Genomic DNA, 20,579 nt, shown 5'->3' with positions numbered 1-20,579 from the left:
TAGCTGTGATAATTTGGAAAAGCGTTCATCTCAGAGAAAGAGTAACTTATAAAGTCCTCTTCTTCAAATTGATACAAGAGTTACAAACGTCATCTATGTTTCTTTTGGGTATATAAATTTTGAAAAATATAAGCTGTTCTGAAAACCACAGTATAGTGTAAAAACATGAAATAAACAATACTACTAATGGAGAGGCTGAGATAGGGGAAGCAAGATTTCAAGACCCTTATGTTGTACACAGCCAGACACTGTCACGAACAATCAAGCTGAAAGTGTATATAGATTGTACAATATTGGGCCTATTTCTCCAATTACCAAATTAGAGAGACCATTGGATGACAATCAACAAATTCCTAATTCCTCATATTTTTGGATTTCAATTGCTTAGGATATGTTGGTAATATTAATTTTCATATTAAGATATTAAGAGAAAGTAATTGTTACTTCCTGTTTTGTTGTAAGAGGTGGAATTAAGTTTGTGTGGATTTGTTGAAAGATTACTTTCTTGCTTCTTCTAGAGTGTAGTTTTGCTCCTTATGTTGATGTTTTCCATCTGTTATCCTTTGTAGAGCTGGATTTGTGGAAAGATATTGTGTAAATTTTGTTTTGTCATGGAATATCTTGTTTTCTCCATCTATGGTAATTGAGAGTTTTGTTGGGTATAGTAGCCTGGGCTGGCATTTGTGTTCTTGTAGGATCTGTATGACATTTGCCCAGGATCTTCTAGCTTTCATAGAGACAGGTTTTCTCGACATAGCCTTAGCTGTCCTGGAACTCACTATGTAGATCAGGCAGGTCTCAAACTTACAGAGATCCACCTGCCTTTGCCTCCTGAGTGCTGGATTTGAAGGCATGTGCTACCATGCCCAATGCCTCTCCTGACTTTGTTGTTGCTGCTGTTTGTTTTTTGTTTTTGTTTTTGTTTTGTTTTTTTCTGTTTTTGAAGCAGGGTTTCTCTGTGTAGTTCCTGGCTGTCCTGGAAATCACTCTGTAGACCAGGCTGGTTACAAACTCAGTGATCTGCCTGCCTCTGGAGTGCTGGGATTAAAGGCCTATACCACCAAAACCCACCTTCCTCCTTGATTTAAAAAAAAAAAAAAAGATTCTAGGACTGAAATATGCAGGGCTCTATGCTTTATTTTTGCTTAGTGATAAATCTTAGAGATTCTTCTAGAACCACAGACAAAGAGCTTCTTAAATCTTAAAAAGAAAAAAGAAGACACAGCATTCCAATGTAACAGGAGGCCTGAGAATGACAGGAGACCTGTAAATCAGAATTATAATTATGACAACTCTAAGAAGTTATTTTCTGTTTCACTGGCATGCAGTGGAGTTTTTCAGAAGCCAGTTTTAACTGCAGCAGAGTAAAAACAGAAGTGGATATGAGAACGCAACAAACAGAAGTGGATACGAGAACTCAGCTGTCTTTTATTAAGACAAACATCGAAGAGATTTGCAAAGAATCAAAATCTGCCAGGCAGTAGTGGTATATGCCTTCAATCCCAGTTAGCACTGGGAAGCCAGAGGCAGGTGGATCTCTGCATTTGAGGCCAGTTCCAGAGTGAGTTTAAGATAGCCAGGGCTACACTGAGAAGCCCTGTCTCCTGAAAACTGGGGAAAATAGCAAACAAACAAAAACTCTGAGTTTTTTCTCATTGTTTTTTTCTTTTAGACACATAATGGTTGGATTTTTTTGTTCTGTTTTTGAGATAGGCTCTTACTCTGTTTCCCAGGCTTGTGTCCACTAACAGAGCTCTTCCTGCCTCTGCCGACCAAATGCTGCGCTTAGTATGCTTTTTATTTATTTATTTTTTATTTTAATTTTTGCTTTTTTTTGTTTTTTCGGTATACCTTTTAAAATCAGTATTATTTATAATAATGTTCTAAATATTATTATTTAATTGTTTTTGAAGATTTATTTAATTTTACATATATGAGTGTTTTACCTACATGTATGTCAGTGCTCTACTTGTACGCCTGGTGCCTATGGAAGTCAGAAGTCAGAGAGTTGGGTCTCTTGAAACTGGAGTTATGGGTAGCTATAAGTCAGCATGTGGATGCTGGGGACCAAATCCAGGTCCTTTGTCAGAGCAACAAGTACTTTTAACTGCTGAGACATCCCTCCAGCTGTTATTTTATTTATTTATTTATTTATTTATTTATTTATTTATTTATTTTGGTTTTTTGAGACAGGGTTTCTCTGTGTAGCTTTGGCTGTTCTGGAACTCACTCTGTAGACCAGGCTGGCCTCGAACTCAAAAATCTGCCTGCCTCTGCCTTCCAAGTGCTGGGATTAAAGGTGTGTGCCACCACTGCCCGGCAGTCCTGATATTTTAAATCAACAAATATTTTCTAATTTATTATTTTCAAAATGATAAATTAACAAATTATATGTATATGTAATCCATGTAAACTAAAGTGATTTTTCCTTTTTTAAGACAAGGTTTCACTGTATAGCCGTGGTTGTCCTGGAACTTGCTTTGTAGACAAGGTTGGACTTGAACTGACAGAGATCTGCCTGTCTCTGTCTCATGAGTTCGGCACTTTAAAGTTGTGCGCAGCTACAGCAAATGAGAGTTCTTAATATTTATGAGTGTATACTGTCCTGAAACCAAAGGGATTGAGATTCATTCAGATACTCACAGCATAACTGAAGTTGTCCTTTACCATCTGACAGTAACCTGCGTGTGGAAAATATTTAATGTCCACTCTATGCTCTCAGTGGCTGCACCCACTTAAGAGCTTTGAATTCATGAATGAAAGACACACAAGCAACCTTTATATTTTAATATAATTGTAACTAGCTCAATAGCTAGGTACTTCCAAACTTCCCCATGGCTCCCACACACTCCCCTCTGGTATATTTTTTTTATTTTCAGTCATACTGAACGAATAAGCTTCTATGCACTTTATATCTCATGTGTGTAAACTAATCTTTTTTTTTTTTTTTTAATCTTGAGGACCATTTTATTGAGGTATGAAGGGAATACCATAGGAAAATAAGATATAAATCCTGGCAGCTCCTGGAGGAGGCAGATAGCCCTACCTTTGAAAGCGAGTAGGCAGGGGCAGCAATAGAAGTCTTCAGGCAGCTGCACAGCATAGTAATGGGCTGGTCTTTATGGAGAACAGGGAACTGGCCCACAGTGTTTAGGAAAGCATGCTTAGGGCTTCAATTGGTATCCAAAGATGACATAGATTGGAGAAAGTGTTGGCTCACACCTTTAATTCCAGCAACTGGGAGGCAGAAGCAGTTGGATGTCTGAGTTTCAGGCTAGCCTGTTCTACAGGGCAAATTCTGGGACAGTCTGGGCTACAGAGAAACTGTGTCTCAAAAACTAAAACCAAACCAAACCAAAACAAAACAAAAAAAACAAACCAAGGCTTTTTGAGTTAGAACTTGAAAACCAGGCAAGCTTAGCAGCATGCTAACTATGACCACAGTCTGTTTTGCTTTGTTGGAAGTGGAGTCGTGGGTTCAAACACATCATTACATTGCATCTTTTTCATACTTTATGAGGTAAAAAATTGTCCTTTTCATACACTAGAAAGCAATCTGAGAGAAATCAGTGTTTATTGAGGAAGTTGTGTTGTAGAGACCAAGTGAAATCATTTTTACCCAAGTCTGTGTTTTGATTGTCTTGAGTTAGGAATTTTCCGTGCATAATGCATTGGTTTAATTCACTCACCTAATGGCTTTATTCTTACCTTGGCCTGGGCTATTTCCTCTTATGAGGCAAGCCCTCGAAGAGGGTGAGTGAATCCAGCCTCACAACATTCCCTACTGGAAAATAGGGTGCTAACCAAAGTGTTTTATTGTGACTCATAATAATCTCAACCTTAGAAACAAATGACAGGTCAAATTTCATTTTTAAAAATATATGTATGGGTATTTTGTCTGCAAGTATGTATGTACATCATGGTACCTTGGTGCCCTCAGAAGAGGACGTCAGATCCTCCAGAACTTGTATGCTGTGTTGTTGGTGTATACTGCCTTATGGGTGTTGGAAATTTAGTTCTGGCTCTTTGGAAGGGTAGCCAGTTCTCTTAACCACTGAGCCATCTTGCCAGCTCCTGAATTTTAGAACTAGGTTAAAACTAATTCTCCTAATTTTCAGAATAATATGTCTATGTAACTGTTTTATTTATTTTGTTTTTTTTTTCTAGACAGGGTTTCTCTGTGTAGCCTTGGCTGTCTGTCCTAGAACTCACTCTGTAGACCAGGCTGGCCTCGAACTCAGAAATCTGCCTGCCTCTGCCTCTCAAGTGCTGGGATTAAAGGCGGGCGCTATGTAACTGTTGTCTAATAATTTCCTCCAATGTGAAACATTCCATTGCAGGGAAGCTTTTTGTTTCTTTGTTTCTTTGTTTGTTTTTTTGTGTTTTTGTTTTTTGTTTTTGTTTTTTCTAGACAGGGTTTTTCTGTGTACCCCTGGCTGTCCTGGAACTCACTCTTGTAGACCAGGCTTGCCTCAGACTCAGAAATCTGCCTGCTTCTGCCTCCCAAGTGCTGGGATTAAAGGTGTGTACCACCACTGCCCGGCTTTTTAAACAGGAGGGTAAGCAACTCAAAACAGCTTCAGGAAGTCCCTGAAATTGACAAGATTCAATAGTAAGTAAAAGCAACAGATTTTCAGAGGAGACAAGCCTTGAAGAAGACCCTAGTACCATATCGGCTGCCTGGAAGAAGCAGAAACCAGCCCAGCTGCCCAGAAGAGGTTTAGACCAACTGAGGCATGTGGAAAGGACACTCTCCAACCTACAGAGCGGCTGCAGGCTGGGAAGTGTCCTTCAGGTTCCCAGGTTTTGTGAGCTGTCGCCCATGCTGGGGTGGGCTTTGGTAATGTAGCTGTTTTAGAGTCATTTCTGCTCCTGTAAGTAACTTAATAAATCTCATTGATTTACCAAGTTATTAGTACTTTGGTCTGTTGTGGGCTCCCTATCTGGGGTGAGTAGATGTGTGTGTGTGTGTGTGTGTGTGTGTGTGTGTGTGTGTAGTCTTTCTAAGAAAAGTTTTGTCATACAGCAGTAACCAAATCATGTTATTTTTTTATTTGACAAAGACAACAAAACAAAACCTAAAATCCAGCATAAGCCACAATAGCCATTTGAAAAACAACCAATACTACATACATAAACACTAATATATTTAATATGTATTTTGTTAACTCATGAAATTTATATTGTACTGTTGCCACTTTTTATTTTTGCACACAAAGGAGACAACCTAAGAATATTTCAAAAAATATAATATGAACTTGTTAAAGATGTAGTTTGGCAGAAATATACTTGCCTGGCATGTATGCCACCCTGGATTTGATGTCCAGCATTGAAGAGATAGAGAGGAGAAAGGGAGGAGGGAGGCAAGGAAGAGGGAAACGGAGAGGGAGAGGAAAAGAGAATGAGGGTAAGAGAGAGAATATGAATATATTTACCAAACTGAGGAATTACTTTTTAAAAAAAAATAAAATCTAAAAGTAGTTGTGGGCATTGTGTTACAAGCTTTTAATTCCAGCAGAGACAGGCAAAACTCTGTGAGTTTGAGGCTAGCCTAGTCTACCCAGATAGTTCCAGGTTAGCCAGGAACACAGTGAGACACTTTCTCAAACCAAACCAAGCCATCCCCAAATTTTCACATTCAGAGGAAACCCCAAGTCCTCAAACTCCAAAAGGCAGTTTAAATTATCCAGCAATGGGCTCAACTGGACTATAGGAGGATTTTTGGCTCTTATACAAAAGGCAGCATTCCTCAGGTTCTTCTGAAGCCAATTCCCCTCTATCCAAATGAGACATTTGGTTACTGTGGTGCCTATCAGTATATCAATGCATGCTGGCATTCAGGCTCCCTTGTACCACAAATACCCGTTACAAGCTTAAAGGGCATGCCAGCCTAGCCCTTCTCTCCTCAGGTACCCTAACCTCCCTCCAGCCCACAGACTTCCATTCTGCCAACTCCTCATTCTTTATAATCTTGCTATTCTTGCTATGATTTTTCTGTCCCTCTGCTCTGCTCTTCCTTCTCTCACCATCTTTGTTGTCTATCTGCTGCTATTCTCCCTTTTCTCAAAGATATCTGTGGTCATGTACACTCTGCTGGTCGTGTTCGGTTTATCTCTTTCTCTGCTCTGGATTCTTCCAGATGCCACAGCAGTTCTTTCTCTATATCTACAATAAAAGCCTTTCCTTTAACCATATCATGGAGTGGACTTGTCATCAGTTTATACGTGTGTGTGTGTGTGTGTGTGTGTGTGTGTGTGTGTGTGTGTGTGTGTGTCTGAACTGTCCCTCCACTGTGCCTCATAGTTCACTAAGGCTCTGACAAAATAAACTATTTGCTTTGTGTATCTTGAAAACAGATTATAGAAACTTAAGGTATTTTTCCATATGTCCCAGATGTATTTTTGTTTTTTAAGACAAGGTCTCTCTGTGTAGCCTTGACTGTCCTGGAACTCACTCTATAGATCAAGCTGGCCTTCAAATCAGAGATCACCATTCTTTTGCCTCTTTAGTGCTGAGATTAAATGTATGTGTTCTCTTTTTCTTTCTTTCCTTCCTTCCTTTCTTCTTCTTTCTTTCTTTCTTTCTTTCTTTCTTTCTTTCTTTCTTTCTTTCTTTCATTTTTTTGAGATAGGGCCTTGTTATGTAGCCCTGGCTGGACTGGAACTTGACATTTAGACTTGACTGGCCTCGAACTCCAAGAGATCCACATTCCTCTGCCTTCTGAGGGCTGAGGTTCAAGGTCTGAGCCATCAAATATGGCTCAGATACTGTATGTATTCTAAGGCCATTTGGAAGTGTAGCAGATTGAAGAGGTGAGTGCTATTAGGCTCGGGGCTAGCTGTTACTATTGTGAATACCCTTCCAGAAATGTGACTTCTTCAAAATATCTCCAACTCTTTTGGGAATGGCTTTCTCACATAGCACCTCTTAATAAAAGCATTTTTCTGGGGGACTCAACTCCTGCAAGCCTGTCTAGGTGCTTTTATGAGTGTGGCAGTTTGGAGGAGTTACTCCAGTCTGGGTTCTGGGTAGGCCAGGCATCTCCGCCTTAATGCCTGAGGGACAGCTGGCCCAGCGAGCCCCGCCCAGGCTCCCGGGAGCACCTGAGACCGGGCAACCGGCCTTGACTGGAGGCTTTCGCTCCTCCAGCTCATGCCAACCCCCCGCCCGCACCCAGGAGGCAGGCGGGAGGAGGATGATTGACAGAGTCGCCCAGTGGTTGGAGGAATGCAAAGGAGGGACGGAAGGGGCCTAGTGCAGCTTTCATAAACTGGTTGGGCCGGTCCTCGGGAGCCTCCGTCCTCTACTGGCTTCCCTGGCTGGGTTGTTATGGTAACAAATGACCGAACAGTCCCTTACGAATGGGCCAATGAGAGCCGACCGTCCTTTGCACGGCGTCTCCGAGCAGGAGGTGTTGCGAAAGCCGAGACTCTGCCGAGGAAGAAGGCGGCGCTTGGACGTATTGCGGAAGGGCCGGGGGCGGGGCCTGTGACACGCGCGGGCCAGCCAATCCCGCCTGGTGTTTCCAACGGCCCCGCCCCTTTACCGCACATTTCCCCTCCCCTAGTTCATTTCGCACGACGCAGCGGTTGGGAACACAGACATTTTCGGAGCTGGAGCCGCCACTGCCGCCGCCATTTTGTGTCTGTGGAGAAAGAAGCCCCGGCGGCGGCTGGAAGTGGACGGAGATTCCCCGTGAGGCTGCGGCGTTTCTTCCCCGAGGTTCCCCCTGGGTCGTCCCCCTTCCCCCCTCCGCGGTCAGCATGTGTTGAAGCCGCAGCCGCCGGAGACCCGGGAAGCGAGGCCGAGGCGTCGGAAGGGAGGCGGGGTGTCGAGCGGCTTCAGCTTCGGCGGCGGCGGACCTCGGAGGGGGGCCGCGGCGCAATGTCAGAGCAGACGCCGGCGGAGGCCGGGGCTGCGGGGGCCCGGGAGGACGCCTGTCGGGATTATCAGTCGTCGCTGGAAGACCTGACCTTCAATAGCAAACCGCACATCAATATGCTGACCATTCTAGCCGAGGAGAACCTGCCCTTCGCCAAGGAGATCGTCTCTCTCATCGAGGCCCAAACCGCCAAGGTTTTTATACACCCCGCAGCCTCCTATTCTTCTATTACTCCTTGATTTTAGTGTCAGCCTCATCCCAGGTCTCGCTTCCATCCGAAGGGGGACGGAGTTCCTCCTCTCCAACCCCCCACCCCCGACTCGGGCTTGGTCTTTGGCCCCGGCTGGGAGCGTGGGCCTCTTTCGGGGAGGGAGCGGGGAGGGAGCGGGGAGGATGCAGGGTGGAGCCCCATTTCCGCTTACCAACTCCCTATTTAGGCCACCTCTGAGTACGTCCCCACGCTCGCACGCATCGGGGACAGCCTTTCGGATGGGGGAATACTTAGAGGCAGTTTGTGTTTGGGGAGCGAAAGAGTTAAAAAACAAACCATCTTAAGCCCATGGGAAGGTGGGGAGGGGCTTTCCCTCAGTGTCCTTTTTGGGGAATTGTGCTCTGTGGGTTGGAAGGAGGTGAAGGGGGACCTGGGAGCGAGCTGTGGATGGGTTGGGTATAGGGAATTGGCCCCGAGTGGAGCAGCGGCCTGTTAGCTCAACATGGCGCCTGCAAAGCACATGATGCGAATGGGAAGAGAGGAGAAACCATTCCCTGCCAGCCAGGCAGCTGCTCACACCCGTCAACCCCATTTTGGGGGTGGGGGCTGTTGGATCAAACTTTTATTCTCCTCTCGGATTGATTTTGCCCCATTGGTAGGGAATTTGGGCTGAGGGTGGGGTTTGGTTGTGTGGGGGAGATCTTATCCAACCTGTAGGTGGAGAATTGGCCCAGTGGGTAACAAATACTTGAAGTTTCTTTGAAAATTTCAGTCCCTCCTTTTCCTATTCTCTTTTTCTCCCTTCCCTGATAGTGAAGGCTTGCTTTTCTTCACCCCTTGACCGAAGTGGTCCTTTGCTACCTTCTGTTTTCCCTCTGGTCTTCTTCTTCTGTGGATTCATGTGGGAGCGATATGTCATTTAAGTAAAGTTACTGTTAAACTTAGTTATATTGAGTCTTAACCGCTTCCCAGTTAATACGTTTTAAGTTACTTTTCAAGCTTGTACTTAAGGTTTAGTTTTTTTTCTCTAGTTGTTAGTGATTGCAATTATCAGGATGAGCCTCCTTTTAGCAGAGTGAACCCCTTTTAAAAGGCCACTTTAACAACAACCACCAATATATTGTTTAGAGACGGTTTCTGTCTAGTGTACAACTGAGTGGTCTGACTCTAATAAATGGTTTTGAAATGTGTGACTGGTATTATAAAATTTGTGAATAAAACATATAAAATATGTATTTGTCTTTTTTATTTACCTTTGTAAGGTGTAGAATCTGTTTCCAAGAATTTTTACTTTTGTGGTTGTGTGTTTTAAACAAAAGTCTTTAAGTGACTTGGGTTCATTCTTCTTTAGGTCCATCCACTCTTTTGGGTAAATCAGTTCACAAGATACACGGTTTCACGTGGTCCTTTCAAACCTTAATTTAAAGAGGGGGAAAAGGTTATTTTTTTTCTTTAAGGGCTCAGCAAATTTATCGTGTTCATTTTGACAGCTAAAACAAGTCTTCACCTTTTCCTGTCGAATGCCTGTGAAACAGCTGGTTTTTAAAAGTATGAGGCTTAAGAAGGAAGCGCTCCTCATACTCAACTTTTTGTTGATAACCACATACATGATGGCAGAGAGAATGTACCTTTTTTCCTTGTTGAAGACTTAACATTAAATACCTTTTAAAAAAACAGCACTTGGATTTATAAGAACAAAAGTTTTCAAGCTATATTTTGGGTATTGGTATTCACAGCACCTAATATTTAGCAGCTCAGATTGCATTCAAAGGAGACAGCTTCTTGCTGGTTTTAAAATGGATCTACAAGACCTTGGAGAACTGAAAACTTTATGCAGAATATATTGACCACATAAAACTTGTATTTGTATATTTTGTTACACAAAGTGATGAAAATAGGTGGACTATTTTCTGGTAAAAGCTCAAAGTTTTGGGACACATGCTTCCTGGTTATTTTTGTAAAGCCAGACTAAGTGGAAGATGTAAAGGTCACTTTGGGGGAAAGACTTAATCTGGGTTGGGGGTGAGGGGAGGGTTTGCCATTTATTTGGTAGCAGCTGGCTTGGTTTAATGCTTCTGGGAGTATATGTCTGTGGCCTTACTCTTTAGCATCTCAGCAGTACTAAACTAATGGACTCAAACCTGATTTCAGTCTTCTCAGAACAGTAGGGAAAAGGACTTTACACGGAAGTACTTCACTTGTACAATAAAACAGTAGCCTATTGAACAGATTGTGGTGTTAAAAGAGCCTATTTAAGTGCAATAATTTCTTAAATGGTATAAAACAAGACATAATAAGGTGAAGACACACCAATAAAACATTTGACATGTTGGTACTTAATAGTTTGCCCCCACACAGTGGCTTTGTGAACCCTTTATTATTAGCACATAGGTTTTTTTTTATACAGAGTTACTCAAACATTTCTTGAGTCAACTTTGGTTGTAAAGGTGATAACAGAAGCAAGAGCATTTCCACACACTTGTCAGGGCAATTTGTTTTGTGAAGTATGGCATTGTATACCCCAGAAGTGTGAGCCTGCCCTAGCTACAGGTAGCTATGGGTAAGTGTTCAATTAGATTCATGTACACATGGGGTGGGTAACTGGGGGTTCACCTAAGTTTTGTTTTCTTAAGTCATGGGTACTCCTGTGGAGTCAGTTAACAGCTTACATGGCATGTGTGTTAGTGCTCCTCAACAAGTCTGTGAACCTGCTGATGCTTTCTGGAAGCTTGCTGTACCTTCTAAAAGCCAGTGGTGGGTAGGCTTTGCAGTTCAACTGGGGCAGCTTTACCCTGGAAGGGCTGGTACCTTTATCAGCATCACCACACTGGCTCAGCACAAATTTAGAATCCTTGGTTTGTGCATGTAAGAGGAGAAATATTTCGACGACAGTCCATGCTGTGAAGAAAATCTTCAGGACATCCAGGTTTCCAGTCCAGTTGAACATGACTTACATGACTCAGCGTCTCCTCTATCCAGTTTTTCTTGTATCAGTAACAAGCTTGCACTTCTGCATGTTTGTGTGCAAGGTTTAAGCGTCTTGCCGTTGACTTCGTATGTGAAGTGTGTTTAAGTTCATTATTTGGATTATAGAAAAGTAATCTTGATGATTTTATAGATAACAAAGCTTCATAGACTTTAACATAAAATTATCCAGTGAAACCAGGGCATCTATCAGAGTATTTGATTGATTCATAGTACAACATAAACACAGATCCCCAAGCTCACACTTTTTCCCTTTCCTTTTACTGCCACTTTGAACACTGTACCAAGTGCACACAAATTTATGTTAAGTATTAAGTACTAGAGATGGTGGTTTTTTTCCTCTTGATAATTCTGAGCTTTTTATGCATAACTAAAACACTTTAAGAAACAAGTACTTTTGAACACTTTTAAAGGCTTATAAAGTTAACATCAAAAGCATTTTGTACCAACAAAACTAGAGGTCTGTATTGTAGGCTTAAAAACACTTTTAAAAGTAATTTTTTGGTGGTAATTCACTATACTAAACTTCTCAGTTTCTTTTTTATACTTCAGGCTCCTTCCTCAGAGAAGCTTCCAGTTATGTACCTTATGGATTCTATCGTGAAAAATGTTGGAAGAGAGTATCTCACTGCCTTTACTAAAAATCTAGTTGCAACATTTATTTGTGTGTTTGAAAAGGTATATATATATTTAGAAACATTTGAAAAATTTTTAAATGTGTTCCAGATTAAATAAATACTGGTCTTGTGTTGGGTTTTCTTGGGTGGTGGAATGTTTCATTGTTTTGGACATTTATTGTAAAGTGCCTTTTCAAGGAAAGTGGCAAATGCTAGTTTTTTATGTTAGAATATTAAAATGGATGCTGTTTAATCCATTCAAGACTTGAATATACTTTAATTAACTTATAATTGTGTTTTTGAAATGTATTGGTTATGTAAAGTTATTTGTAGAATATTTGTAGAATATGGACAAAAAGTTAGCTTTCAGAGTTTTTTAGCTTAAATATCTAGTGTTAGGGAGTAGGAAACAGGATCCTCTTGTGCCTCAGTCCATTGTTCCTATTAAGTCTTCCCCAAAATGTCCTTTAGAGTTGTTACTTTGTTAAAGTATTAAAAGTTACAGGGATGTGTGAATGGTGGACCAGTTAATTGCTTTAAGTTATTCTGGAAATACTTTAATTCCTCTTTAGTGGTTAGGAGAAATGCTTTTAAGTGTTCATAGCTAGAAGTTGTAAGTTCCATTGTGACATTGTAGCTGGTGGTTTGGTTAGCAGGAGGTGTTTTCTGAAGTAATTCACACAGAGCAGTAGGGTCCTTGAAGATATTTATTTTAAAGATTCCTAACAATGAAGTTGATGTTATATTTTAACACTTGTTATAGAAAGTACCAGCTGTCTGAATGGTAGAATTGGATAGTAGGGTTATGAATAGTTGATCTTTGCTAAGTACTAATCACTGGGGGTTAAGGACAGTCCACTTAGTAATAGTTAGTTTAGGGGGACTTAATGTGGTTTAAATTTCAGTATATTCCAGTTATTTGGGGTTTTGGTATCTTTTACTGAATCTAGTTTTATTACAGTTCATAAAAGTGACCGTGTAAATACATTCTAACGACAGGAATATAGATATAGGGCTAAAATTAAAAAACCTGTCTTACTAGTTACTGGAGTTTTCTGTTTTCTAAAATCTCTTTATATACATTACAGTGTGGACAGGCAAGATATATAATGCCCATTCTTGCCTAGGATTTTGTGAATTAAAATTATGAGGGTATCTTCTGTACCCAAAGTAGTTCATCGATGATAGTCATGGTATATTGCATTTGGTTATTAAGATATTTTTTCTTTTTAACTGTGTGCTACTAGCAAGTAACTTAAAAAAAAATTAACCATCAGGTAAACCAATTTCTGGCTTTATGTTTTCATTCAGTGAGTTTATTAGGAGCTCTAAAATGTGGAGACTTTTGTGCTTTTAAAAAGATAAAAAAGTTGCCTGGTTGCTTGCTTTGAAGTCTGTTAGATAACCACTTTTCTGATTTCTTTTGAGAACTAATTTTGTTTACTTTAGTGATCAAACCTGCCCTTTCTGATATTTATGTACAAGTGGTTAATATATGTGCGTTGGCAAGAGCTTTATACTTAAAATATATAACATTCTATAGTAACTTAACAAGCCAGAGAATTATTCTGTTGTTCTAGGTGGATGAAAATACTAGAAAAAGTTTATTTAAATTACGTTCCACGTGGGATGAAATATTCCCTTTGAAGAAACTTTATGCCTTGGATGTCAGAGTCAATTCATTAGATCCTGCTTGGCCTATTAAACCTCTGCCTCCTAATGTGAATACATCTAGCATCCATGTAAATCCCAAATTTTTAAATAAATCGGTAAGTCTTTATATGAATGATGTATGTGGTAGTACAATTTAACTATCAAGTGCTCACTTATGTGAACTTTCCAAAAAGCAAAACTAGAATCAGTTTAAATTGAAAAAGTAATAAATGTATATATGTAATCACCCTATCTTTTATGTAGTAACATTTGGCATTTTAAATCCCTAAGCGGTTTTTTTTTTTTCTGCGAACTTTTGTATTGAATATTTGCGATTATGGATAATAGTAAGGTAAAGCTGATAATTTTTAGTTAACCTTTGGCAGTTCTAGATAAATGTTTTGCTTAAAATTTTTTTTTTTTTCTTATAGCCTGATGAGCCTTCAACACCTGGCACAGTGGTCAGTTCCCCCAATATCTCCACTCCTCCCATTGTACCTGATATACAAAAGAATCTTACCCAAGAACAACTAATAAGGCAACAGTTACTGGCAAAACAAAAACAGTTGTTAGAACTTCAGCAGAAAAAGCTGGAGCTTGAGTTAGAACAAGCTAAGGCACAACTGGTAAGTAAGGGAAATTTGATATTTAAGTCTTTAACTTTAATAGGGAAATAGTTATTTTGTATTTAAATATTTTATTGATTTGTTTTTTCCCTACTTAAAATTATGGTACTGATTAAGCCAAATTTTTATGTCCTTATTAAAAAATACTTGATTATGAATGGTATGCTGTCTTAGGATACAAATGTGTGTGTATATGTATATATTGTGTATGTGTGTGTATATATATGTCAACTAAAAATGATCAACTTTACCTTACTATTATTCATAATCACAAATATCCAATCCAATGCACACACACACACACACACACACACACACACACACACACACACACGTACTGAGATCAGTACTGGGGTTCTTATTACCATACAGAACCAGGTTTGATGGCACAAGGCTGCAGTTCTAGTAGTTGGGAATAGGAGGCAGAAGAATCAGAAGTTCAAGGTCGTGGTTAGTCACATAGCAAGTTTGAGGCCAGCCTGGGCAGGCAGCATGTCTCAAAATGCTAGGAAAAAAAAAAAATACTCTTACCAGATTAGTACTGTATTTTTGTTTTTACCACTGTTTTTAATAAGGTTTTAATATTTAAGTTCTAAGATGGTGTATTATGGTGAATGTCTTTAGTGTGTTCATGAATATGTGCATGTTCATTTGTTCATGAATATGAACAAATCAGGTTCCTAAAAGCTTCTGAAACTCATCAGAAATAGAAAGAAACCCAAGAGTGTATGTACTTGTGGTCATGAAAGACTGTAGTTTTTACTTAGCATCTAAGTTTGAGATTGAAGTGTAGGAAGACAGAATTATTAAGTTCATTAACATTTTGAGAGGAACCAATTTATGACAAAGTTTAATTAGAATCATTTTATGTCTTCTGCAGAGCAGTTGGAGTTTAGTCATGCTACTGTTTTGGGCCTCAGTTTTAGAATCATGGATAGTTTTGAGGAATTGTTTTTTTTTTTTCATTGTATTAGAAATTATATTCTAAAAGGGCTTGTAAGAAGTAAGGTCATTTATGTTCTTGGACTCTTTATTATATATATGTGTTAGAAATAGAATATTGCCGTGCTTGGTGAAATATGTCTTTAATTCCAGCATTGGGAGCTAGAGATAGGCAGACCCCTCTCTGTGAGTTCCAGGCCTGCCAAGGTTATATAGTGAAATCCTTAACCCCTTCTTTCTCCCCCTCCCCACCCCAAAAGTATGTATTGTTAATAAAGTATTAAGCAAATGGCTATTTGGAAGTGTTCTAGTATAGTCTATATAACGACAAGGAAATAAAACAGTCTCCATGGGTTATGGTATTAATGTGAACGTTTTGTATTTCAGGCAGTATCTCTGAGTGTTCAGCAGGAGACAGCCAACTTGGGTCCTGGATCAGCGCCATCTAAATTACATGTTCCACAAATTCCCACTATGGCTGTTAAAACTCCCCATCAGGTCCCTGTACAACCTGACAAAAGCCGAGTGGGTCCGTCCTTACAAATGCAAGACTTGAAAGGAACTAACCGGGATCCCCGTCTTAACAGGATGAGCCAACATTCTTCCCATGGCAAAGAGCAGAGTCATAGGAAAGAATTTGTAATGAACACAATAAACCAGTCTGATCTTAAGACAAGTAAGAATGTACCCTCTGAAAAGCTAAATTCATCCAAGCAAGAAAAAAATAAATCAGGTGAAAGAATAACCAAGAAAGAACTTGACCAGTTAGATTCTAAATCTAAATCTAAATCTAAATCACCATCACCTTTGAAAAACAAATTGTCCCACACAAAAGACTTGAAAAATCAAGAATCTGAAAGTATGAGGTTGTCTGATATGAGTAAGAGAGATCCACGATTAAAGAAACATCTTCAGGATAAAGCTGAGGGCAAAGATGAAGATGTAAAAGAAAAGAGAAAAACTGCAGAAAAGAAGGATAAAGATGAGCACATGAAATCATCTGAACACAGGCTGATTGGAAGTAGAAGTAAAATCATAAATGGTATTGTCCAAAAACAAGATATGGTTACAGAAGAACTGGAAAAACAGGGGACAAAACCAGGCAGATCAAGTACTAGAAAGAGATCCAGATCAAGGTCACCTAAATCTCGGTCACCAATTATACATTCCCCAAAGAGAAGAGATAGAAGGTCACCCAAACGAAGGCAAAGAAGTATGTCTCCCACTTTGGCACCCAAAGCTGGAAAGATGCGTCAGTCGGGACTTAAACAGTCACATATGGAAGAATTCCCACCATCATCTAGGGAAGAAAGAAATATTAAGAGAAGTGCTAAGCAGGATGTCCGAGATCCCAGACGACTGAAAAAGATGGATGAGGACCGGCCTCAAGAAACTGCAGGTCAACATTCTATGAAGTCAGGTGGTGACCCAAAGGAGAATATAGAGAATTGGCAAAGCTCTAAATCTGCCAAAAGATGGAAATCTGGTTGGGAAGAAAATAAAAGGTATATTGCTGATGTTCTTGGTAAAATACAAAATGTATGATTTTTGTTTTGGCAGTTTTACTTTATTAAGGCAAGGCTCAAAGGTATTGTCAGGCTAGTCTGAACTCACTAAGTAAATAGTACAGTATAGCTTCCATCTAATGACAGTCTTAACTACTTTAGCCTTCATAATGCTGGGATTATAGGTGTGATCATTCCTGCCTTTACCATATGCATTTCAAAGGTAGTATTAATTAATTTAGGTACTAGTTGGATGTTATAGTTATATTTCTAGTTAAAAACAACCCAGTGGGCAAAATACTTTATATTTCATTAGAGACATGAAAGTTTAGAAAGGTTTGCTCATCTACTTACTTGTTACTTGTTTTTTGTTTTTAATTGTTGGTATTTTTTTTGACAGGGTCTAGCTATATAAGCCCCACTTGGCCTGGAACATGCTTGCTAGCCCACTCTGGCTTTGAATTCATGATTCTACTCTGTCAGCTTGTTTTCTTTTTTCTTCTTTTCTCTCTTTTTCTTTTTTTAATGGATGTGTGTGCTGGTAGTATTGCTGCTGGGGTCAAACCTAGCATCAAACCTAGATATTTTTCTCCTGAATCAAATCTTTAAACTCATAAGAATCAGAAATCTACACTATTTGGTTTGCTTTTTTCAAAATTTTAAGAAAAACTTTTATTTAACCAGATCCTTAAAATATCCTTCAGTACAGGCTGGGAATTTTATTTTTAAAATAAAGGCCTTGAAGTAATACTGCTTTTATGGTTTCAGCTTACAGCAGGGTGATGAACATAGTAAACCTCCTCATCTAAGGCATAGGGAGAGCTGGTCAAGCACTAAAGGGATCTTGTCACCTCGAGCTCCAAAGCAGCAGCATCGGTTAAGTGTAGATGCCAATCTTCAAATTCCTAAAGAGTTAACGCTTGCAAGCAAAAGAGAATTACTTCAGAAGGTAGTGATTATCATTAATCTCACATAGTTATTTTCTTTTATTTAGTTTTTTATATTTTTTGTATTTAAAATACTTAATTTTCTTTTATTATCCCTATGCAGACGAGTGAACGTTTAGCATCTGGTGAAATTACACAGGATGAGTTCCTTGTTGTTGTGCATCAAATTCGACAGCTATTTCAGTATCAAGAAGGTAAACATAGATGCAATGTACGGGATAGTCCTAAAGAAGAAAATAAAGGTGGATTAAAAAAGAAACCTCTCTTATCTGATGCTGAATTAACCTACTATGAACATAAAGCAAAACTGAAAAGGACACAGGTTCAGCATTCATTTCCAAGACTTGATCTCTTAGATCCTGATATTTTTGACTACCCTTTGACTGATGCCTTGTTGTCTGGAATAGAATGTGAGCCATCCAAAAGTAAACATGCAAGTAGGAATAGTGGAGCACAGTTTGACAGAAAAGAACAATTTAGTGAAAGAGCAAGACGTCTTTCTCCTATATCTGGGAGTCGTACTTATGCTGAGAATCTTTCACCCCATGAGGGCCGGAGAAGACATGACGAGCAAGTCTCTGCTAAAGGTAGAAAAAGTTAAATGAGATTATGCCTATTGAATCACACAGCAGTGAAGGGAAAATGAACAAGCTAAGTGGGGCTGGATTTTATCACTGTTCAGACTACCTTTGTGTGTACGTGTGTGTATCTGTTTTGTTGCCTTTTCCCATGGAAAGGGAAGGGACCTAGTTAATAATTTATAAAGTCAGTTATATTAGGGACTTCACTAGGTTTTATTTTCTAAATATTTAATTTGTTTAAGTCCACAAAACCCAAGGAAATATGTATTATTCTAGTTTTACAAATAGGAAACAAAACTAGAGATGTTAAGTAATTTGCTCTCAAAGTGAAATGACAAGTACCTTGACAAAAATGGGAATTTTTTAATCCTAGGTGTATCTGAATCAAAAGGGTATCTTCTTAACTTACTGTCTCTCCCCTACCCACTAATATAGTGAGATAATCTATCTTTGGATAAGTTTTAGATAACTGTAAGAAATAGAGATAAGTGGATGTAATTTCATTTTAGTGAAAATGTATATTTTTCTTTTTGAAAGGTGTACGAGAGGAGCAGAGATCACCATTCAATGATCGTTTTCCACTTAAGCGACCTAGATATGAAGACTCAGATAAACCATTTGTAGATGGCCCAGCATCAAGATTTGCTGGCCTTGATACAAATCAGCGACTTACAGCTCTGGCTGAAGACCGGCCATTATTTGATGGACCTGGTAGGCCATCTGTGACTAGAGATGGCCCAGCCAAGATGATTTTTGAAGGACCTAATAAATTAAGCCCTAGAATTGATGGACCTCCTACACCAGGTTCTCTTCGGTTTGATGGGTCACCAGGACAAATGGGGGGAGGAGGCCCTATGAGATTTGAAGGACCACAAGGTCAGTTAGGAGGTGGGTGTCCTTTGAGGTTTGAAGGTCCTCCAGGACCAGTAGGAACACCTCTGCGGTTTGAAGGGCCAATTGGTCAAGGAGGAGGAGGAGGTTTTCGATTTGAAGGTTCACCTAGTCTGAGGTTTGAGGGATCTGCAGGTGGTTTACGATTTGAAGGACCAGGAGGTCAGCCTGTGGGTGGTCTCAGGTTTGAAGGACATCGTGGTCAACCTGTGGGTGGTCTCAGGTTTGAGGGACCTCATGGACAGCCTGTTGGCAGTCTTAGATTTGATAATCCTCGAGGTCAGCCTGTTGGAGGACTTAGATTTGAAGGGGGTCATGGGCCATCAGGGGCTGCAATTAGGTTTGATGGGCCTCACGGTCAGCCAGGTGGTGGTGGTGGTATCAGATTTGAGGGCCCTTTGCTACAGCAAGGAGTTGGAATGAGGTTTGAGGGTCCCCATGGTCAGTCTGTAGCTGGTTTGAGATTTGAAGGACATAATCAACTAGGTGGGAACCTTAGGTTTGAGGGACCACATGGTCAACCAGGTGTTGGGATTAGGTTTGAAGGACCTATAGTTCAACAAGGAGGTGGAATGAGGTTTGAAGGTCCTGTACCAGGAGGTGGCCTGAGAATTGAAGGGCCTCTGGGTCAAGGTGGTCCTAGATTTGAAGGTTGTCACTCTTTAAGGTTTGATGGACAGCCAGGTCAGCCATCACTTTTGCCAAGATTTGATGGATTACATGGCCAGCCAGGTCCTCGATTTGAAAGAACTGGTCAGCCAGGTCCACAGAGATTTGATGGGCCACCTGGACAGCAGGTTCAACCGAGATTTGATGGTGTACCTCAACGATTTGATGGACCACAACACCAGCAAGCATCAAGATTTGATATTCCTCTTGGTCTACAAGGAACTCGATTTGACAATCATCCTTCACAAAGGATTGACTCTTTCAATCAGTCTGGCCCATATAATGATCCACCTGGCAATGCTTTTAATGTCCCATCTCAAGGATTACAGTTCCAAAGACATGAACAAATATTTGATACACCTCAAGGACCAAATTTTAATGGACCACATGGCCCTGGAAACCAGAATTTCCCAAATCCCATTAACAGAGCTTCTGGACACTATTTTGATGAAAAGAATCTTCCGAGTTCTCAGTTTGGAAACTTTGGCAATTTGCCCACACCAATATCAGTAGGAAATATTCAGGCATCTCAACAGGTAAGCTGTTCTTGTTCTAAAAATTATGTGGTAATTATGTAGGTAAGTAAACTTAACTTTTAGGACAGATTTGTAGTCTAGGGTGCTCTCAAACTCTGTGTAGGTTAATTCTCAAGGTTGAGTTACCTTTTTTTTTTTTTTTAAATTGTTTTTAGTATTTGGGAAAAGCTTTAAGAATGTACTTTATGGTATAAGTTCTTAATGTTATACCTGGATATTAGGAAAGTTAGATGAGAGTTTTTGGGGGATTGATGTTTGCCACTTAAACTCAATATGATTGTAGCTCTTCCAAGATCCTAACTGTCTCAGTCTTCTTCATGTCTTCCTTCTCTCTAATGGAATATGTGCACTTACTTTATTTTTAAAAGATCATAATTTATGTGTTATGTGCCTGTCTTTCAAGTGTGTCCAGGTGATGCACAGGCCAGACTCAGGGGCACTGGAGCGCCTGTGGTCTGCTTCATATATATGCTGGGACCTGAACTTAGGTCCTCTGCAAAAGCATATCAGAAGGCATTTCTAACAGAAGCATCT

The 20,579-nt window shown here is 39.9% G+C and overlaps 1 protein-coding gene across 2 annotated transcripts in view; it reads left to right on the top strand.

Moving 5' to 3' along the window:
- Positions 1 to 7,428: 7,428 nt before the first annotated feature.
- Positions 7,429 to 20,579, top strand: part of Pcf11 (PCF11 cleavage and polyadenylation factor subunit) — a 25,941-nt gene continuing 12,790 nt past the window's right edge. Inside the window, exons 1-8 of one of the 2 annotated variants that reach the window (XM_031387371.1) lie at positions 7,429 to 8,076; positions 11,631 to 11,756; positions 13,276 to 13,464; positions 13,780 to 13,974; positions 15,304 to 16,421; positions 17,190 to 17,370; positions 17,472 to 17,955; positions 18,487 to 20,045. In XM_031387371.1, the coding sequence (XP_031243231.1) occupies positions 7,885 to 8,076; positions 11,631 to 11,756; positions 13,276 to 13,464; positions 13,780 to 13,974; positions 15,304 to 16,421; positions 17,190 to 17,370; positions 17,472 to 17,955; positions 18,487 to 20,045 (4,044 nt within the window). In that variant the 5' untranslated portion in view covers positions 7,429 to 7,884. The remainder of the gene's footprint in view (positions 8,077 to 11,630; positions 11,757 to 13,275; positions 13,465 to 13,779; positions 13,975 to 15,303; positions 16,422 to 17,189; positions 17,371 to 17,471; positions 17,956 to 18,486; positions 20,046 to 20,579) is intronic. The other variant, XM_031387372.1, reaches the window with a different exon arrangement.

The sequence above is a fragment of the Mastomys coucha genome, unplaced genomic scaffold (assembly GCF_008632895.1).
Source record: "Mastomys coucha isolate ucsf_1 unplaced genomic scaffold, UCSF_Mcou_1 pScaffold21, whole genome shotgun sequence".
Classification (NCBI taxonomy): Eukaryota; Metazoa; Chordata; class Mammalia; order Rodentia; family Muridae; genus Mastomys; species Mastomys coucha.
The sequence above is the reverse complement of the archived record's forward strand: the minus strand, read 5'-3'. Positions and strand labels throughout refer to the sequence as shown.